Source organism: Amia ocellicauda, chromosome 4 (genome assembly GCF_036373705.1).
Source record: "Amia ocellicauda isolate fAmiCal2 chromosome 4, fAmiCal2.hap1, whole genome shotgun sequence".
NCBI classification, from domain to species: Eukaryota; Metazoa; Chordata; class Actinopteri; order Amiiformes; family Amiidae; genus Amia; species Amia ocellicauda.
In genome coordinates, this window is record NC_089853.1 from 55,487,837 (window position 1) to 55,509,750 (window position 21,914).

Genomic DNA, 21,914 nt, shown 5'->3' on the forward strand with positions numbered 1-21,914 from the left:
TGCGTTTTTCTGGATTTTTTTACTGTTATTCTGTCTCTCACTGTTAAAATACACCTACCATTACAATTATAGACAGATAATTTCTTTGTCAGTGGGCAAATGTACAAAATCAGCAGGGGATCAAATACTTTTTCCCTCACTGTATATATATATATATATATATATATATATATATATATATATATATATATATATATATTAAACCCTGTTGTATATAGTAATAATTACTTTTTTAAGCAATGTTCTGCTTTTGCGATCAAAAGATGTTTTGAAATTGAAGTCCCTGCTTTAATGATTACATATATATTGCATAAATGAATATGACAGCTGTTGACAATCAACAGCAGGATTAGAGAAGTTGAACAGCAATACGTTTTGAGTAATGCCAGGTGTCTAAAATGTTGATTGTGTAACGTCCGTATTAATAAAGTAACAGAAACAAGGAAACGCTTATGATTATTGTGAATTGTCATAGTAGTAAAGCCATAAATCCTGAAGCCTGGCCCGCCCTGCAGTCACCGGGAAATGAAACTTAAGATCTAAGTCATAGATAAAACTGTACAATGAAGGAGGTGCTTAACATGTGATGCTTTCAATTGACACAATTATTGGTGGATTTTAATGACACGTTGTTCCTAGTTTGAATGTTAAAAAAGAAACCTTTTGAAAACAGGAATGAGAAATGTTGAATGTGTGCAGAGCAATACAGGTCATCGTCAGCAGACAGCAGTGCTTCGTGCAGAGAAGGTAAACAGGGCGCACAGTATGACCGCGGCTGAGCAACATGTCTGTGAGTGTGAATACCGTCTTATCTTCGATGATGCTTTCACTGTAGGTTTGTTTTACGAGTTGTGAACTGTGAAATATATGTTTATCGGCTGTGTTTCAGGAAGCGACAATGTATCCAAGGTAGTTGAAAATGAAAGGAGCCTTTTCCGTTGATATAAGGGGGTAGTTTAAATGCCACAAATAGCGTTATATGCACTACCAAACCAATTCATGTCATGTACGGAACGTCGGGTTATGCTTAGTTTTATTAAAATATATCTAATTTGTACAGTAATTAAATACCTGACCTGCACATAACCCGGTTAAATAAACTCAATCTCTGGGACGTAAAATATCTCGCTCAACATATCCTTGTCTGGTCCACATGCATATGTATAATTTATATTTGTGCACAAGCCTTGTGCGCTTTATTTCCTGTTGATCATTGAATACGCAGCCATTGCACATAATTGCAGGATGTCATTGCAACTTTTGTTTGTAGCACAATGTCCCCCAGTTGTTTTACATTTGAGCACCATGACGTGCTTTTGTTGAGTGGCTTCTCTATTCACCAATCACTTGTCTGTCTTATTTCTTCTTCATTTTTGTGGTACATTTATTGTGAGACGTTCGCCTATTCGGAATATTGTTGGAAACAAGTGTGTGTCGTGCTCTTAGTATAGCTAAGATGTTTAGTGAACAAAGTAGGTGTTAAATTACAAATATGCACTCAACGTTAGAAGAAAGGGAACATCTGCCCTTATCTAATTTTGAAGCCTAGGAGTTCAGAAAAGGCTATTCGTCAATGTGAGGGATGTCTAATCCTACTGACACCACAGACCTATTTTACTGTTATTTACAGTGAGACAGCTCCAGACAGTGTGGCTTCCATGTAATAATTATAATTTATATTCTGTTGCATAGGTGTGGTAAAAATAATTAAAGAAGACACCAGAGTACAGTAACCCCCTTTTTTCTATTGTATTAATCAATCAGAGGGAATATGCAAAATCAGTTAGGTATGTTGGAGTTGTTCCTTTCCACTGCATTTTAAATGGTGCACATTTGTAAGCCATTTCAAGAGGTTTGCACAAAGTGCTTACTCGTGATATGCATGGCTCAGGGGGCAACATGATGGGCCAAGTGCAGACGTAGTGTTGGATTGCTTCTGCTTTCATTTTTCTGCTTTGGGAAAGTAGACCTATCTTTTCACAATTGCAACCAGGTTGTCTGCTTCGCAAAAGAAGAAAGCCTAGATATTGATGGCAAGGGCTATTATGTGGAAAATACAAATCAAATGTATTGACAGATTAACTGTATTGGCTGTTACTTGAGTTAATATACCAGGTATTCATAGACCTGGGAGAACAGACAAGATGTGCAAAACATACTGATCTTTCACATCTGTAACTACAGGTACACTGTCATACATCTTTCTTTACTTGCTATATAATTTGTGTTTGTACATATCAGAAATTTGGGGTAGTTATTCAATTTTACAGCTGAGCTGCTGTAATTTGTTCCTGCGTGTATTACACATATCTTCAGAAGAGCACATAGTTTGGGGTTATCTTTTTTTTTTTTCCAGAGCAATATCAACACAATCAAATGCCTCTGTCAAAACCAAAATAGTATTTTAATAACAAAATGTCCACGCTCAGGAATTTCTGAATTTCTGTGTTTCAATGTTTTTACTGGGGGAGCTCATCTAACAGCTTTCCATCTCAGCCTTTCATTTTCTGTTTTTCTTTTTTGAGTGTGTGTGTTGTTGTTGTTGTTGTTGTTTTTTTTGGGGGAGGGGTACTGGTGATAAATATAGGTCTGTTGTTGACTTTTGAGTGTGGACTGAAGATAAATGATAAGTTGTGCAAAATAAATACACATGGTGTACAGAATACAGGTGTATAGTTGTGTGCTTTTTGATTGTGATGCCTGTGAGTAAATCTGTCGAAGTTTCTTTTAACACATACATTTATTCAATTACCATGCATACTAGTTGTAGGCCTAATTTGTTTTTTATTTTTCTAATTAGTCAAAGCCCAATTTGTTAATTTCTTAATTGGGAATTAAACAACTAAAACTGTAGAGGCTGCAGGAACATTCAGGGCATAGCAGTTGAATTACAATTGGAAAAAAAGGAAGTCACAAATCTCAGGATGACATTTTTATGTGATGAATCTAGTATTCATACAGCTCTGGAAAAAATTAAGAGACCACTGCAAAATGATCAGTTTCTCTGGTTTTACTGTTTATAGGTATGTGTTTGGGTAAAATTAACATTTTTGTTTAATTCTATAAACTACTGACAACATTTCTCCCAAATTCCAAATAAAAATATGAATGGAATGGAATGGCTGCCATACATGTAGAGATGCTGATTTAAGAATGATTTGCAGTGGTCGCTTTAATTTTTTCCATGTATTTACGGCATTGTAAAAACAGCTTGATAATTGCCAGGAATATATTTTCTTCTGAATTTTTGTCACAGAGATTATAGGGGAGTTGTATATGGCATTACATTTGTGCCATATTTTAAACTGATCCAGCTTGTTTCCACCCCATTCGACATCATTACATGTGACTCTAGCGTCCAATCAGAGGATAGTCTAAAACACTTCATTTAGAACACACAAACATACCTTAATGTGCTTAACTTTTCAAAGTTTGTACGTTCATAGTTCATAGTAGCACTTCCTAATACTACTGTAGAATCTGTCTCAGGGAATAAAATTAACACCCGCCACCTGCCAAATGCGGGTAGGTAGCCAGTGGCGGGTAAATCTGTCAATTTTACCAGCCACTTTGGCGGGTAGCCAACAAGTGTACGGGAACTCAACTTGTTTTAATTTCTCATAATGTATTGGTCGATATGTTTCAAAAAGTGTTTTCGAATTATAATAGTTGCGTTAACAAAGTTCATATTCGCACAATTGGTGGAATTCTGCAGGTCTGCGTATATATCTGCGGAACTCTGCGCTACAACGCGCCCCATGGCTTCCTTACAGAGAAGCACATGAGTGTATAATATGTACAGTGCAATTAAACTACCGCAAATCTACAGCTGATATGTTAACCCACCTAAAAGCCAAACAACCTTATGCGAAACTAGCAATGACAGAAAATGAAAGAGGAGCAACAAACACATTATACACACACAGCCAGCTATTGCTGTTGATTCTGTATTCGCTGGAACTCGAACGTACAGGTGTGTTTCCGAACACAGAGCGGCAGTCTGAGTGTGGTGTGGAGAGGAGTCAATCGTTTAGTCAAGTAGATTGTATAAATTAACTAGCTAGATAGGTCTTATACATTTTGTATTTCGCTGGAAAACATTGCCACAAGGACGCTACTGTTAAGGCATTTTTGTTGCAGCTCACATTGCTAAACTGGCAAATGAATGAAAATGTATAAAAATTGAAAAAGAAAAACATATTGGTCGGTCAGTTACAGATGTAATGGCAAAATATTCCTTTATAAACAAATAGTCACAACCTTTATGGTTAATTTGAAATTGTGACAATAAAAGTTGTGATAATGTCGGCAACACTAATAATACGAGAGTTAACAGGTATGGTATTGACCAATGGAAAGGACATTACTATCTGTCATCATTTCTAGAGATTATATTTTTTACCCAATCCAAAGGAGCTCTCTCAGCCCTGGCACTCTCAACTGATAAAGCAGGTGTCAGGTTATGCGCTGCTACGAGAGCAGTGGTCAGAGTGCAGATGAGAGAGAGAAACAGACTTTTACATTGTAGCTTATAAACAATGACTTTTAATTACATGACAACATTAATTTTTATGACTTTTAAGGGCCTTAAGAAAATACTTTGAAATGTAATTACTTTTAATGACCCAGAGAAGGGAATAGCAGTGAAGAGGAAGAGGAGTATGAAGAGTGACAGTGTGTCACCATGTAACACCCTTTCTCATGTGTTAGTTTAGTGTGTTGCTACAGATCCCCATTAGCTGCCATGTTATTTAATATGTGATTGATTAATTTGAAAAAGATGCTCCCGCACAGTCTTTACTAGCAAGTGTTATAATTCAATAGAATGCAGTGTTTTGGTCAAAGACCTTATAACACTTGCAAGTAGAAACTGTGTGGGAGCATGTTTTTTTCTATCCAGATCCTTTTCCCTCATATGTACCTGTCTAAGAGTCTATACAGGTGTGGAATTAGCTTTTGTTATTATGATTGATTAATTACCTGAATAAATGTCCTTTTTTAACATGTTCACCACACATTTATACACCCTCATGTATTTCTGGTGATGTTTGCCTTTGGCTGGTGAAAATACCAAGTGGCTGGTAAGTTTTTTCCTTCAACCAGACACAGTGGCTAGTGGCCAAAAAAATAATTTTATCCCCTGGTCTGTCTGACTGTGGTGTGTGTTGAATGTTGTTACTGTTAGCTGGAAATTGTGGGTTCCGGGGTCATGGGTTAACCAGGAACGTGGGGGGCACCATGATTGGGGGAACCAGTCACGGGGGGCGAGCTGCTATATTGGGGTGCCCTGGTTCCCGCCAGACAGAAGTAGTTTGAGACAGGTAAGAACTGTTGCTCTTTGAAAAAGCTGTTGCTTTGAGAATTAAACTTGTTGGAGGTAACCCGACTCCCTCTCCTATTATTTGTTGACGGACACCCACTACATACAAAAGATTGGATGTTTAAATATTAAAAGCAGAAGTATCATGTTAAAAACTATTGTCGCCAAGTGTTTAGAAGTGTTTAGGAGTTACCCAAGTCAGACACAGGACAGGTGAGAGAGAGAGACTTTTCTTTCAGAAAGTCTTAGCATTCCTAATCTTGTTTTTAGATTTGCCTTAATTGAAGTAAATCTTATTCCTGGTTTGCCTTAATTGTAGTTAATTCAGTCCAGCTGTTGTGTGGTTAGACTAGATTGAAGGAAAGGTGACCTAGTTTGGGAATCTGGAGGTGGAGTCAGTGAGGTGTCAATTGGTGGCCAGAAGCTGAAAAAAAAGGTATTTTAGCAGCTGCAGAGAAACAGCTGTGCTGTTGCTTGATAACAAAAAAAATGCCAAGCAGTTGAATTAGGGGACAAAAACCAAGAGACAGTCTTTAGGGCACCAACAACTTACTAAATTTAGAAGCATGTGGCCACTACAGTGTCAGGTTTGCAGAACAATTGACTTCCTGGATGAACATTTAATTTGTGAACGTTGTCAGCATGTTGAAGACCTAGAGATCAAGGTTCATGATCTTGAGGCTCAGCTTGTTGATCTGCGCTGTATTAGTGATATAGAAGAATTAGTCAATCAGCCCATGAGAGTGATGGTGTGCATGCCAAAACCTAGGAGAGTTGATACCTTAGAGCAGGAGAGTCTAGAGAACTGCTGGGTTACATTAGGTTGTAACCGCAGAAAAGGGCACGCACAACTCTTAGAGACATCCCAAGAGCTAGAAATGCCCAACAGGTTCCAACTGCTGGACACCTAGTTGGACAGTGATGGCTCTGAGGGTGATGGGAGGGCAGTTGAGCACCAGAGCACCATGGTGCCCACTCTTCCCCAGAAGAGGGAGGTAGTCATAGTAGGAGACTCGATTGTTAGAGGCGTAGATCACACAGTGTGTTCTAGTGATAAGGAGACCCGCATGGTATCTTACCTGCCTGGTGCTCAGGTTGCAGATCTCCCTAAACTAGTAGACGGGCTACTGGCCAAAGCCGGGGGGAATCCACTGGTCATGGTCCACATTGGAACCAATGACTTAGGAAAAGGAATGGCAGAGGTTCTGCAAGACAAATTTAAAGAGTTAGGAAAGAAACTAAAGAGCAGAACCTCCACGGTAGTTTTCTTCAAAATACTTCTGGAACCACGTGCATGGCCAGGGAGACAGGCAGAGATTAGAAAGTTTAACACGTGGTTGAAATCTTGGTGTAGGGAACAGGGTTTTAGATTTATGGAGCATTGGTCTTTCTTCTGGGATAGATGGGACCTGTACAAACCGGACGGTCTGCATCTAAACAGAAGGGGGGTAATGCGTTGGGAGAGTGTATGTGCAGAGTAATTGAGAATCTTTAAAACTAGGGACCAGGGGGGCAGAGAGCCCTGACAATGGGACATGTTTCACTAAGGAAAGACATTTCAGTTTCTCAATAATAGACTGGGAAAGCCCAGTTGGGACTACAGAAGCAGAAATAGAAATGGTTGAGATGGTAAATGACTGCTTTCTAACTCAATTTGTCAGGGAACCAACCAGAGAGAGAGCATGCATTGACTTGATCTTTTCAAATGACCAAGATAGAGTCAGAGGGACACTAGTTAGAGAACCAATGGCAAACTGTGATCACAATATGGTTAGCTTTGAAGCATTCTTTCAATCTAAAACAATTATCTACAATTTTAGAAGAGCAAACCTTGAAGGTATGAGGCACACTGGATACAGATTCAGTTGAAAATGCATAGTTATATTTTAAGAATATACTACTTGAGGCTCAGGAGAAGTTTGTACTAAAACTAAGCAAATTGAGGACCAAAAAACAAAATGGCCAAAATGGTTTAATAGAGGTATGCAAAAAATATCAAGAGAAAGTAAATGTTGTATAGCACATACAAAAGGGATAGAGACAAAACAATACAAAGAATATATAGAACTGCAAAGAGATGTTAAGAAAAGGATCAGGAAAGCAAGGAGGGAAATAGAAAGAAACATAGCTCTTGGAGCTAAAACTAATGCAAAGAGCTTTTTTCAATACTACAAGAGCAAGAGGTCAATAAAGGAGGAAGTGAAACAGCTAAAGCGCAAAAATTGAAGTATCTTGGAATACAAACAAGCAAATGTTCTAAATGAGTATTTCACAGAGGCTTTTATAAAAGAAGAAATGGATAACATGTCACAGGTTAACAATCAGTACAGTCAAACCCTAAGAGAGATCAGGATAAATGAGGAACAGGTACTATAGGGACTAGCAGAATTAAAAACAAACAAATCACCTGGGCCAGATGGGATATTTCCAACAGCACTTAAAAAAAATAGGGAAATTATTTTTAGGCTGCTAACTCAAATATTCCAAAAGACACTTAGAACAGGGGATGTGCCAACTGACTGGAAGACAGCAAATGTCATACCAATCCACAAGAAAGGGGACAAAACTGAGCCAGGAAATTACAGACCAATCAGTCTCACCTGCATTAGATGATTAGACAGAAAATAGAGGAGCATCTTAATGAAAACCATATTCTTGGAGATAGTCAACATGGATTTAGATGAGGCAGATCATGTCTCAATACTCATCAATACTAGTTTTTTGAATATGTAACTACAGCTGTGGATCATGTGAAAGCATATGATATGATATACTTAGATTTTGAAAAAAACTTTTGATAAGGTTCCACACCAAAGATTGATCCTCAAATTGGAAGCTGTAGGCATTCAGGGTAATGTAAGTAGATGGATTATGAACTGGTTGATGTATAGGAAACAGAGGGTGTCGATTAGAGGAGTCGCTTCTATCTGGAGTGAGGTTGTTAGTGGAGTTCCACAGGGATCAGTACTAGGGCCTGTGCTTTTTCTCATCTATATTAATGATCTGGACTCTGGGATAGTTAGCAAACTTGTCAAATTTGCAGATGATACTAAAATATGTGGCTCAGCAGATACAATCTTGGTAGCACAGGTTATTCAAAGGGACTTAGATAATATTCTGTTGTGGGCAGATTCAAGGTAACAACAATGTCCACTATAATTACACTATGGGAGGAATAGAACTAGATGAAGTAACGCATGAGAAAGACCTAGGAGTCTACATGGACTCCTCACTTTCTCTATCCAAACAATGTGGGGAAGCAATAAAAAAGGCAAACAGAATGCTAGGGTATATTGTCCAAAGTGTAGAATTTAAAACAGGGGCAGTAATGTTCAGACTGTACAATGCACTAGTTAGACCTCATCTGGATACTGTGGACAGTTCTGGGCTCCACACTTCAAGAAAGATATCGCTGCTCTAGAGGCAGTTCAGAGGAGAGCAACCAGACTTATTCCAGGTTTGAAGGGAATGTCCTACTGAGAGACTGAGGGAACTGAACCCTTTCACCCTGGAACAGAGGAGACTACATGGGGACTTGATCCAAGTCTTCAAAATCATGAAAGGCATCGGCTGTTTCCATTTTTGGTCACCACAGTGGTTTTTATTGGAAATAAAAGACAACACAAGAAGAAAAAACTGGAAATAACCACTATAATAGTATTAGGAACTTTGAAAGTATAACTTTGAAAAGTAATAGTATGTTTAAAGCCAACACGTGAGGAATGTGCCAAAATATGGAGAGCAAAAAAAAACAGTTAAAGCAAAATCAGTAAGTGAAAGCAAAGATCTGGGCCCCATTCCTTGTTTCTGATTTATTCAGGCTAATCAGAAATTCGTCGATTCAGTTAACCAATCTAATTAAATCTCGAAGCCGAACAGAGGCTAAACTTGTCTCATTAACTCGATTCCGATTTAAGAAATCAGGATAATTGCGTGTGCTCGTAGTGCCTCACAAGGGAGGATTGCAGAACACTGAAACAATGATCATCATGGACGATGACGTCAAAACTGAGAGATTTTGTCAGCCTGACTTAGCAAGACCTTCTCATGGAGAGTTTTGAGTAATAAATGCTACACTGCTGCTGCTGCCAAATCCAGAGAGGAAGCATGGCAAAATATCGCTTCATTTTAATATATATTTTATATTACACAGGCTATGTATTTACCCCAATATAATAATTTTACACATCTCCAACCTGTATGCTTGTAGTAATGGGATGTAACATGGACTGAGAGTTGGCTGCATGAGAATGGTTAGCTCTCTATTGTTTTGTCATATTTTGCCACATTAACAGGAAATGATCCCATCATAATGACTTATGACACTGTTAGATCAATTAAACAAATATTAAAGCAATGATTTCTGACAAACAAGATTATTTCCTATACCATTCCTCGAATCTCTGGCACAATGTAGTCGTGGACAGAGACTGGGCACTTGGTGAGGCAGGTGGATTCACAAATCATAGGGGTAATAACCAAGGTCAAATCATGGATGCTGGACATTATTATCCAAAGTCTGATACCCTAATGTCTAGCACTGGCATTGTATAATTGTCATTCAAATGTTGCATTATTTGCATCAGTTGCTGAATTGTAGCTAATTTTTGATAATGTAAAATTCTGAGGGTGCCTTGATGGAGATCTGACTAGTCAATAGCACCAATGACATTGGGGATCTCTGCATAATAATGTAGTCTATTTAATAAAAATGATAACGATGGGATTACCTATTCATTTAATTGTATACAACCTCGTATCAGCAGCTTTGCCGATATTTCCAACCGAGTATAGGAATGCACCACTAGCGTAGCCTTATCATATTATCTGTGAATGCATGGCATTGGGTGGTGTGGGCAATGTACAGCAGTAGATTTATTGGATTAACTATATCTGGCCCAATGTATCTATAGTGCTCAAACAGAAAAACATCTGAATGTTACAAATTTTCTTGGCAATCGTACTTGTTTCCTACAAAAAGCTGATCTAATTAAAATTGCTCCTTCTCTAAGGAAGCGCGTTGACATTTTAGAGGGGTGAGTCAAATGCATTAATTGGGAAAAAGTACAAAATTGTATGCTACCCAGCTACCTTTGAGTTAGTTTGCACTGGGGCAGGTTTAAGATTAAGGATGGTTTTGCTATGGTAACTTACTCAGCTTGCTTCAAGGTACGGAAAAAAACAGACTGCTGCCAAGTTATCCTGAAACTCAGTTAGCCACCTATGAGGAACATTACAGAAGTGCAGCAATAAAATTCAATACCTCCATGAAGTTGGTACCCCATATGTTCAGAACATGAATACAAATATTTTCATTCATTGTGCTGTGTTTGTGCCATTAAACATTTGTGCTATTTCATTTCTCAATTTATTAAGTGATACTTTTTTAATGAGTTACATCACTCAGCACCCCATGAACATTCAAATCACAACAAAATACTATTTTGTTTGTGCCAAGTTTGTGCCGGTTTGTGCCGTCTCAGGAACCATACTGGCACAAATGATGATGTGCGGCACAAACCAGCACAACTGCAGCACAGACTAATGGAAATATTTGTATTCATGTTCTGAACACACGGAGTGCCAACTTCATGGAGGTAAATGACATACACAATTCTAATTAAGCATAAATACAAAGTACAATTTAAGAAATACAATAAAAAAAAAATACAAAACATACACGTGGCAAGTGCAGACAATGCAGTGAAGCTAAAGGAGGGGGGCATAGGATAAATCACAGTAAATAACAGGAGATCTAACAATGTATAAGTAAGCAGGAGTATAATATATGTTATATGAAGTGCAAGAGAAGAGAAGTGAAGAGCTCAGTAGAATTAGTTGCTATATTACAGGCTGAATAGATGAGAAACAAGAAATGTGGGGCAGTGGACTGTGATGTGTTTTGCTTCTGAAACTGGAGTAGTGTTGAGTAACTGAAAGTGAGATGGTTATGTACAATAATTTGTCATGCACGGCAGTTGGACATGAGTACTGGTCTTGACAAATGTGTAAAGATTCATGTTTTATATTGTAACAATTGTAAGTCACCCTGGATAAGGGTGTCTGCTAAGGAATCAAGTAATAATAATAATAATGTTTTAATTTCTTAGGGAAAACCTTAAAACACTGTTACGTCTCAAGTGTTGGATTAAGGAGCGACATGGTCCCCTTAACACAGTAGATATGAGTTCAATGCAGAAGATAGCAAGTCTTACATGATAGGTTTAAAATAGCTCTGTGTAGGTGTTATAATGTGCTTTGTGGGAGATACACATGGGCCCTAGGGCACCAGGAGTCTTCTGTATCTATATCAAATGCAAAGAAAGAGGTTGAATGTTTTGGACTGGTCAGATGTATTACAGTCTGTGTGTGATCTCCTGTTACAGAATCAGTATAGGGGGTTGTGGATTTGTTTATTTAGCTCAGGAAGACTGTGCTATGCAGTGGCTTTGGTTTCCTAATCACAGATGTTTTTGTCATCATATCTGTAATTTCCACCTGATGTAAATATTTGGCAATAAACTAGGGCATGAAATAATCCTTCAGCTTGCAAAACCAATTTTCTTTTGTGTTTTAATCTGGAAATTAAAAAAAATAAATATATATATTTATATATATATATATATATATATAATTTTTATATTTTATAATTTATATATATTTTATATATATAAATATATATATTATTACCTAGGAATTAAAGCAGTCTTAAATGCAATTTTAGGGATGAATAAAGGGTTAAATGAATAAATTGATAATAATTAGCACATTAAAGTCTCACTTAAAAATATGATGAATATAACTGATTTGGTTCAAAAAGTCAGAAACCAAAGCCACTGCATAGCACAGTCTTCCTGAATTTTGAAAGAGAAATTAGTTACAACAAGGGGTGTTACATAGACTAGATCTATCCCTTTTTGGCCTTGCTGTACAGTACTTGGCTGTGTAAACCACTATGGTTCAGTGTTTACACATTTTGGTTTGTCACTTAAAGCACTGCATTTGGCATGGCTGAAAACACAGACCTTGGACCAAGATAAAAATGATGTCCTACAGAAAATAGATATGTTATAAAGATTGTTTTCTTGAAAGTAATGATCCTTCATTATGAATTTCCTTATTAAACATACATAGTAATTTGGCAGTTTTCCAGGATTTTATCATGAATGTAATTAGCTTTCCTTCGGGGAATTTTACATTTTTATGCTTTACCATGATTTTGTGTTGCTTTCCTAGACTTTACAGTGGTTTTCTCATGGTACTCTACAGTGAACTTTTATAAAGGTTACATTCGACATAATAGGGAATACAGTATATTCATCAAAACAAACACACACAAGAGCAAATAAAACTAGGAATTCTTCTGGATTCAGATCTTAACAATTATCAAGATATCTTCTCCAGGGAGCATTTGTTTTTTTCCTGTACGAGTGGAAACCTAGGAATCCAGGCTATTGTTATGTAATGAGCTTTAAGAACCAGTAGTTTGGTTTATTAGTATTAACACAAAGTCTCCCTCATAGTTAAATGTGCACCCTACTTATTTAATTGTTCAAGGTGCTTTTCAAGCAATTTATATGGGTCTTAAGGTGTTGCTGTTTTATTATACATATTGAAACTGAAGCTGCACTTTAACCACTTTAAGGCATACTCCTAAAATATATTAGCATTAGGAAAATTTTGTTTTACTTAATTTCATGTCCATCATGGTAAATTCAAAAGAAATTACTGTGAATGGTGTACACAGTGTAGGTAGCTAACTGCTAAATATGTTTAAGCATTCAGTCAGATTAAATGATGATTAAATGATGATATAAAATAATTTGTGCTTGTTAACAGTGTCATGTCGGTGCCTCATACTGCTCCCGTCTGCCTCCAGAGGTCACAATCTCCTGAGTTTTAGTTCAGTTTTGCCTTTGATTGTCAGTTAATCTCCACATAGTTCAATTAATTGATCCTTGTTTACTGATTAAGTTCACCCATCTGCTCCTCATTGCCCTAGCTCATCAGTGTTACCTGTATATTCTCCTTTGTTTACTATACACCTGTTATCCGGCTCTGAATCCTCGCCTGGTTTCGACTATGCCTTTGCTCATCCGCACCTGGGTCCTACACTCCTGTCCCTGAGTCTCCATTACAAACAGACTGCAGTGTTTACTGTGATGATGTAATAAATTTAAAAAATGATGCCAGAAGGGCAAAGGCAGTGGAAAATTACTGACTAGTGCTTTTTGCAGAGAAAAGTAAATCAGAACTGATATAAATTTGGACAAAATAAATGACAAAACAAGTTAGGAATTATAGCTTGATGTATCTGAAAATAACTAAGTACACTGTGTACTTAAATATACTCTATAACTGGAGATTGGTTGAATTTAGGGAATAACAGGCAAATAATGCTAGCTCTATACAGTATTTATAATGTAGCATAAACCTCTTAATGTAACTGCAACTGGCTGTCAATTAATTTGCATTGCCAACAAGACTTCCTGTTCTCTGCATTCATTTGTACCACATATTACTGCATATAGCCTAAAAGTTCAAGACCAATAATTTGAATACATGAAACTAATTAATCTTGGCCCTTGTCCTATCTTTAGCTAATAAAAGTTTGTTTTCCTGTTTTAAGTAAACAAGAAGGATTGAAGGTCAGCTTTATGCACCTGCTTTTTAAAATAGTTTCCTTGAGGCAATTTGTTTTTGGTGTCATGGGAAGATAATAGTAGTCACATCAAATGTGGGAGTTACTGTAAATGCTCATTTGATTTCAACAACAAACTATTTGATATTATGACTAGAAAGATTATCTTTGAGCTCTAATTGTACCTTGAGCTATTTAGATACATTTGTTGCACAAAAATCCATTTCAACATGGGATACATGCTTTTATTTATTACCTTGAGAACTGCGACTGTATGTTGTGTACTGCATTGCCTTTAATATGTTGTGTTTATGTGCAATTACAACTACATTATGCTTCCAATATTTCTGTTTCATCATCCGCAGTGACTTGCAATTATATTTGTGATGTAGGCCTAAAACTAATCTTCTGTGAACCTATTTATATAATTAAATCACAAAACTAATGCAATTGCTATTTCATTAGGTGCTGAAGATTGTCCCCCTTATCATTAGGTACAAGTTCATGTCAAAACATGGGCCTCAAGTTTAATTTAACTCTGAAGGTTAGACAGTATTTATTTGTTCAAGCATCTCCTTTTAAAAACTTGTATTTTTGAAAAGGATTTGATGATGTTCATGTTTACCATAATGATTCAGTAATAAAGGTGCTTAAAATAGAAATGACTGTTAGATTCTGTATCTGAGCAGTTGGACTCCTGACATCAATTTATTCTTATTTTATTTATTTATATATTTTTTATTTTTTTCAATTAAAAATGGTGCTGTCTACAGTATGTCGATGTCTTCCTGTCATTGACATCCTATTATGTTCCTGTTATTGACTACAATTCAGTGACATCTGATAATGGCAAACAAATCCTTTGCTTTATGGTCATTTATCAAATTATCAACTTATTTTTTTAGAATCAGCTGGCGGGGTGACAGAGAAAAATACATCGACAAAGATGCCTTCACAGCCAAATGAATCCGTTCTCAGTGAACTTTTGCAGACTTATGATTTGCAAATTGCATGTTCCCAGTGCACAACCAGGGAAAATGAAATCACCTATTCTATAAAGAAAGTACGTCACCAGTGCAATGGAGACTTGCTTTTGGCCAGACATAAAGGAGATTCCAGGAAGTGGAAGCCCATCTCCCGGCGGCCTGAATTCCCCAACCCAAGCAAATATGAGGTGTGTCGTTTCTTCGTGGTAGGATCAGGCTGCAGGAAACACCGGAACCGATGCACTTTTGCCCGAAGCAGCGAGGAAGCAGCAGTGTGGAGCTTCCAGAAACGCAAGCACGTAGACCAGAACACCCTGCTGAGGCTGATTGCAGAGAGCAGAATGACAGCCATGGAAAGAGCGATTGCGATAGAGCCGGGAGGGGTGGAAAAGCTCCTTGCTGAGTTTGCCGGGGCATTCCAGGAGCTTTGTGAGTCCTGTTTCTATAGCATTCCCCAGCAGATTGCCGGCAAAAGGTGGAACAACAAATGCATGTCCCAGGTGTCCCATGTTTGGAGACCGCTCTTGGTCCACTTCCACGCTGAAGGCTGGCATAAGAAAGTGTTCAACGAGATAAGACTGCCGCCTCCGCACCATAACCCACAGTTTTGCACCTATGTCACTCAGGGTCTGCCCTGCTGGCATGGGTCCACTCGCTGCAAGTTCGCCCACAGTGAGGTGGAGATGGCAGTGTGGAAGGCTGAGCTTAATGGGCAGGTGAATCGCCTAGAGCTGCTCCAGTTGTCCGAGAAAAGGCAGGCAGTGGCCCCTGAACCAGTCCCAGCTGATCCCCCAGTTGAAATATACTGCAAGGCCTGCTTACTGACCTTCTCCTCTCAGGAAAGCTTCATAAAACACTGCTCCTCATTGGAGCATGCTCAGATGATCAGTGAGGACACCACCACTGAGTGGAAGCACCGTCCCCCACCTCACCAGCGCAAACAGGACTTTGTGCTCTGTGCGAGGTAATGTAGAACTTTATCTTGGCAGATTTGTATAGCCTAAGGAAATACACTATATTGCAATAAACCACTGTTGATTGAACTAAAATTATTGTATTTTCTCAGCTAAAAGTGGTTATTTCACCCAGTACTGTATGCCTTCCATTAAAATAAAACATTAAATGAAAGCATATATTAGCAGGGTAGCACAATCACTTTTAATTGAAGCCTGAATATGCATTTTCATTGATTTTCATTTTTAAATTGATTTAGTTTTATATTATGGTTTTGTGATCTGTACCTCTTGTTGTTTTATAGGCAGGCATGTAAACAAGCTTCACTTCTATATGCTTCCTATATCTTTTCTCATTCCCTTATAGGGCTGGCACCTGTGAATTAGGCGAGAACTGCATTCATGCTCACTCTGTAGAGGAGAGGGAGGAGTGGTTCATGCGGGCCAAAGAAGGTCGGGAGAAGTTGCAAACTGCGGAAGCACAGGGCTTGCTCTCCTACCAGGACATCTTACTGAAGGAGTACAGGAGTAGCAGCAATGAAGTACACATTGTAAGTCTGGGGCAAAGTCTTAAGGCAAAAAACTCGTACAGATTCCCCTGTGTTCAATCATAGATGTACTGTAAGGCAGCCATTTCCAAACTTTTCAACTTCACAGCCCACTTGTACATATCAACATTTTTTTGCACCCCCCCCCCCCCCACCTCACATCCCTTTGATCTGTTTAGACATATCTGTTTCGTGTTTATAACATATGTTAAACATATGACAAACAGTCGCTTTCACTGTGTCATTTGAGCGATCGAAGCAGGGGAAGTGTCCAGGGGAAGTGTTTAGGTTCCTTCATTTAAACAGCACTGCATGTGGGCATGTGATCAATTTGTGTTAATATTCACAACCCCATGTTAATAGTTAGAGAATGTCAATACAAGAGAACAATACACTTGGATGATATTGTTCACAAGATTACTATTAGCACATCATACAAAATAATACAGATGGGCAGCCAGAATACAATAGGTGTCACGGCTATAATAATTTAAAAATAACAGATACAGAACATATTCACAAATTACATAAATAAAACCCCAATAGAGCTATTAATAAATCATAAATAACAGATACATATTCAATTCAATATCTACATAAATAAAACCTGGTCATGTACTGTCTCTTTTGATTTAGATTGAATACTTCTTAATGTCCTACAATGATCCCAAAACAGGATTTTATTAAATCCTACAGTTGTAGTCTGTTTTTCAACTCTTTAATCTCACCTCTTTTTATCGATCACTCCAGCTACATGCCTGTAAGCAGACTTCCTAAATAAACTACCATGCCCAGAATACATCACTCGGCCTGTTTCCATGTGGTGTGTTCACGTCGCACAGACTTCCCTTATTCTGCACAGATTCTGACCATTTAGCCAAAGAATGCTCAGACTTTCCACTAATTCTGTGCAGAATCATTCCATGCCAAACAGGGCAATAGACCTGAAAATGATAAGTGTATGCAATCCATTCTTAATTGATATAAATGTGAGCTAATTTATATATTTACAGCTTTCACTCTACCCATGAAAGCTCTGTGTGGATTTTGCAGAGATTTGTCAACTTATATTTTCCCCCTGCAGATGTCAGAACAGGTCGATGGGGTCTCTGTCACCTGTGATGAAGATTTGATCCTGGAGAGCGAGCAGGAAGAATCAGAGTTGAAATGGCACTTCCAGATAAAATCAGAGGTGACAGACAATCACTGGCTCTCATTCAGTTTTCACAATCTTCACAGTAAATGTTTTTCAAAATGACCATGTGTGATAAACTTTGAGGGGAAAATACAACAACATGCAACACTGAAAAGTGTCACCGCAATTGTTTGTAATCTTGTTTAGAATAATTGAGAGAATACGAGAGAAGTCACAAAATGTTATAACTATCTCTACTTTTTACTTTCCTTTTTTATGCCTTTACATCATTACAATAACAATTCCTAATATTACCCCCAGCCTCTGCAAAGTGTCTTTTTTTGTCAAAGTAATTATGAAATATGAGAGATATTTCACATTATATCAGATATAAATTATATAATTTTAAATGTTTCTAATGCAGTTTTATTATGAAATTGTTATTTCTCTTGATAAAACCCTGTACATGTTTCTATAATATGTAAACAATATTGTATACTATTCAGGCTATTTCTTATAAGTGTAGTGTACAAGGTTTTTTATTACTTTTAGGTATTTATTAATATATATTGAGATGAAGTCATTGCAACAGACCATGGCATGTCAGTGATGTTGCTTTTGTCTTGAATAGCTAAGCTTAATTCAGTCACACTGTTTAACGAAAAGCACTTTTGTGTTTGTCTGTGTTGTGTTGCTTGAACATCCACTCTGACAACCTGTTTATCTTGATTTAGAGTGGCAGATCAAGGTTCACATTGAAAGAATAGTTGACTAGGAAGGTGTAACAGCATAATTTCTCAAGTCATTATATACATTATTGTGACATGTTTAAAAACTGACTAATTTTGCTAGGACTTTTGGGAGGTGTATTTTGCTAATGACTAATTGTATTACTAACTATAATTCAATATCTGTTTATATATTGAAGGATTTTGTCTGGCAGCTTTGCTACTGCTCATTTAACAATTACATTTACTTGTATTTGTTTGGACACGCAACCTAATTAATACATAAATTCACAACCAATTTTCTTTATTGCTTATTTAAAAAAAGCTTTAGTTTCAAGTAATGTAGTTCTCAAAGGTAATGGAATACAGTAACTGTTTCATGGATGAAAGCCAAAACAGCATGAAGATGAATTTGACTTTTTCTTTCTTCCATTCATTCACTATGTTTTGTGTCTTTACAGAGACCACTGGTATGTGTTGCCTTACTGAAACAGGAGCCAGGAGCCTTCTTTGCTTTGCACAGTCCTGCTGGTCCATGTACTTATGCCAGAGGAGACCAGTTCTGTACCACAGACATGACCTTTGACATTGCTGTCTCCTGCAAATCTGTCAATCCGGGCTTCTATGAGCAGTGGGTGGTGTTTGACTTTGACATGAGGCCTGTGCTGCTACAGAAGATCCAGGTGAGAGTGGGTCAGCAGAGTCTGAATGAAGGGGCGCTAGAGGAGAGTAGGCCCCAGTGCCTGGGACTGGAGCGCTGGCACAGTGGCAACAGAATGATCATCCCCTGCCTGGAGAAAACAGAGGCCGAGGAAGACCTGCTGAAGGAGTACAAGCCCCCCCAGCTGAACCTGCAGTTCAGACCTGAAGCAGAGGATCATATGCTCATTATGCGAGAAAACTACAGGGCCAAAATGCACTGCTTCCTTTACAAAGAAGAGCTTGCACAAGAGGAGGTGGTTTCAAGGTAACATAGGAAGCCTTTGTCTGACTGATCCCCTGTGGTACACAATACTAATTTTGGGGCAGCCATATGGCTTCACGTTCACTTTGTGACTAGGGTAGGATTTTAACATTGCCTTGAAATGAAAAGATGTTAACATTTAAATCAGACATTAGTGCTGCTAAATTGGAAATTGTTGCAAAGCAATTCAAATACACGCGGATCACACATTTGTTTCACTTAATTAATTGATCCTTTTTGGTTGTTGTTTGCTGTTAAAAACTTCTCCATTAACTTTGAGAAATTATATTATTTTCCTTCATACTACCTACTGAACTTTTTATCTGATCTGTTATCTAACTCTAGGCTTAGCCTGCAAGTGAAAGTCTCCCTGAATGATAACATCTTTGAGCCTCAGTTTGGGTTGAAGATGTCTCTACCTGGAGAGCTCTTTGCTGAGGTCCCTATTTCCTACATATTGACCCCCGACACCACTGAGGGCTATGTGCTTAGAAGATCCATTCGATCAGCTTTTATTGCCCCACTTCCCCCCACCAACAACAAGGTGTATGAAGCCATTATCCTCCACGATACCAGTGGCGAAAACAAAATCTACCTGCAGCTTTCCAAGAGATGCTGCTCTGACCTTGGTCTCCGGAAGAACTCAGAACATCAGATGGAGGTCCAGTTTCAGCTGAACCGCCTCCAGTTCTGTGAGTGGCACCAAGCTGTTGACATCCTCCCAGCGGTCAGTATAGTGCTGCCAGATGTGACTGCCTGCTCTGTACCTGCGCACAATGGAGAATTCCCCAAGCTCAATGCCAAGCAGAAGGCAGCCATGGCTTTTATCATTGGTGATGCAGTGGGATTAGGCCCTGTGCCACCCCTGCTAATTTATGGGCCATTTGGGACAGGGAAGACTTTCACACTGGCTGCAGCTACTAAGGAAATTGTCCGTCAGCCTGGCACCAAGGTTCTGATTTGCACCCATACAAACAGGTAACTGCCAGTAAATATATGCAAGGAATCATTGAATATCAAATGTCAAACTATGAAGCCCTTAACTGTGCAACTACTGCAGAAAACCCAGGACTTGATAACCTTAGACTCAAAAGACATTGTAATAAATGCTGTTTATCACAGTCCAAGGCAGTCCAAGGCAGTCCATTGTAAGCTACTAATTGTATGAAAGAGATATTAAGCAATGCTGTGTGAATTCTTTGCCCCAATATCTTTGTAACCATCTAGTGGCTTTTCTCTGTTTTCTCCTTCATTTCCATTTGTACCAAGCAGTTAAATAGATTTATATCTATTAGTAACACTATTTCTGGATGGCAAGTTTGGGATAGCAGATTAGCTGGGTTTTACTGTATGGTGGATCTTTTGAGCCAATGAAGGTAGATGAAGCAGAAGACCGATCTTTGTGCTTTGTTTTTTAGTTCTGCAGATTTATATGTGAAGGACCATTTCCACCACTATGTGTATCGTGGACACCCTGAAGCAAGACCATTGAGAATAAAGGCAAATAAAAAAGGAGTGGTTTTGATTGCTACTGATGACATCACTCTACAGTACTGCCTTCTTTCAGAAGACGGTCAATCTTTCCAATTCCCTGATAGGTCCAAATTAGATTCTCACAGGGTCATCATCACAACCACAGTAATGGCCAGAGCTTTCCAGGCCTTAAAGCTCCCACCTGGCTACTTCACTCACATTCTGATTGATGAGGCCTCTCAGATGCTGGAGTGTGCTGCTCTAATGCCGCTCGGTCTGGCTGGGAAAGGAACCCGAGTGGTGCTGGCTGGAGATCACATGCAAATGGGGGGAAAGCTCTTCTCAGTGGAGGATGGACAGCACTCCGACTACACTCTGCTGAACCGCCTCTTCCATTTCTACCAGGGAGAGAAACATGAGATAGCTTCCAAAAGCAGAATCATCTTCAATGAGAACTATCGCTCCACTAAAGAGATAGTGGATTTTGTGTCCACTCACTTCTATGTGGGTAAGAATGATGCCATCAAAGCCAGTGGGAATGTCCCTCCTCACCCTCAGTTCCACCCACTGATGTTCCATCATGTCCGAGGAACTTGCCGTTTGGACACTACAACTATGTCTTGGTTTAACAGCGAGGAGATTGCAGAAGTTTCAGAGACAGTGCAGCACTTAGTTAGCAGCTGGCCCTCACAATGGGGGAATCTAGAACTACAGAAAATCTGTGTTCTTTCTGAAGGCACCCAGGTATAAAAAAAGTTACAAATCTTTGTTTTTTGTTTTTGCAGCTTAGTATATATATATATATTTTTTTTTTGTAAATCCGTTCAGTACAATTCAGGTACCGATATATTTAACTATTTGGTTTTGTAACCGTTTAAACTTAAAAACTTAAAACTAAGGAATCATTAATCTTCAAATTTTCTTTCCTTTTGAAGTTCAAATCAAATCAGTTGCTTCGCAATAACAATCACAAGTGAGCTTTAATTGTATATTACTTGTACATTTTTTTTAAATGCTCAAACTATCCTTTTAATTTCATATTAGGTTGTTCTTATTAGAAAGGAACTACGGAAAAGAAACTTGAGCAGAGTGACAGTGGAGAATATAGCAAATGTACAAGGTACAGTTTGATTTTTAAACTTCTGATTGGAGGCACAGATTTATTA

The 21,914-nt window shown here is 38.2% G+C and overlaps 1 protein-coding gene across 2 annotated transcripts in view; it reads left to right on the forward strand.

The window, feature by feature from the left end:
* Positions 1–616: 616 nt before the first annotated feature.
* The window catches only part of LOC136748783 (3'-5' exoribonuclease HELZ2), a 43,687-nt gene continuing 22,389 nt past the window's right edge, over positions 617–21,914 (forward strand). The window contains exons 1-8 of one of the 2 annotated variants that reach the window (XM_066702829.1): positions 617–747; positions 14,867–15,911; positions 16,268–16,451; positions 17,533–17,640; positions 18,773–19,278; positions 19,621–20,253; positions 20,694–21,492; positions 21,793–21,868. In XM_066702829.1, the coding sequence (XP_066558926.1) occupies positions 690–747; positions 14,867–15,911; positions 16,268–16,451; positions 17,533–17,640; positions 18,773–19,278; positions 19,621–20,253; positions 20,694–21,492; positions 21,793–21,868 (3,409 nt within the window). In that variant the 5' untranslated portion in view covers positions 617–689. Of the gene's footprint in view, positions 791–14,866; positions 15,912–16,267; positions 16,452–17,532; positions 17,641–18,772; positions 19,279–19,620; positions 20,254–20,693; positions 21,493–21,792; positions 21,869–21,914 lie in introns of both variants that reach the window. The other variant, XM_066702830.1, reaches the window with a different exon arrangement.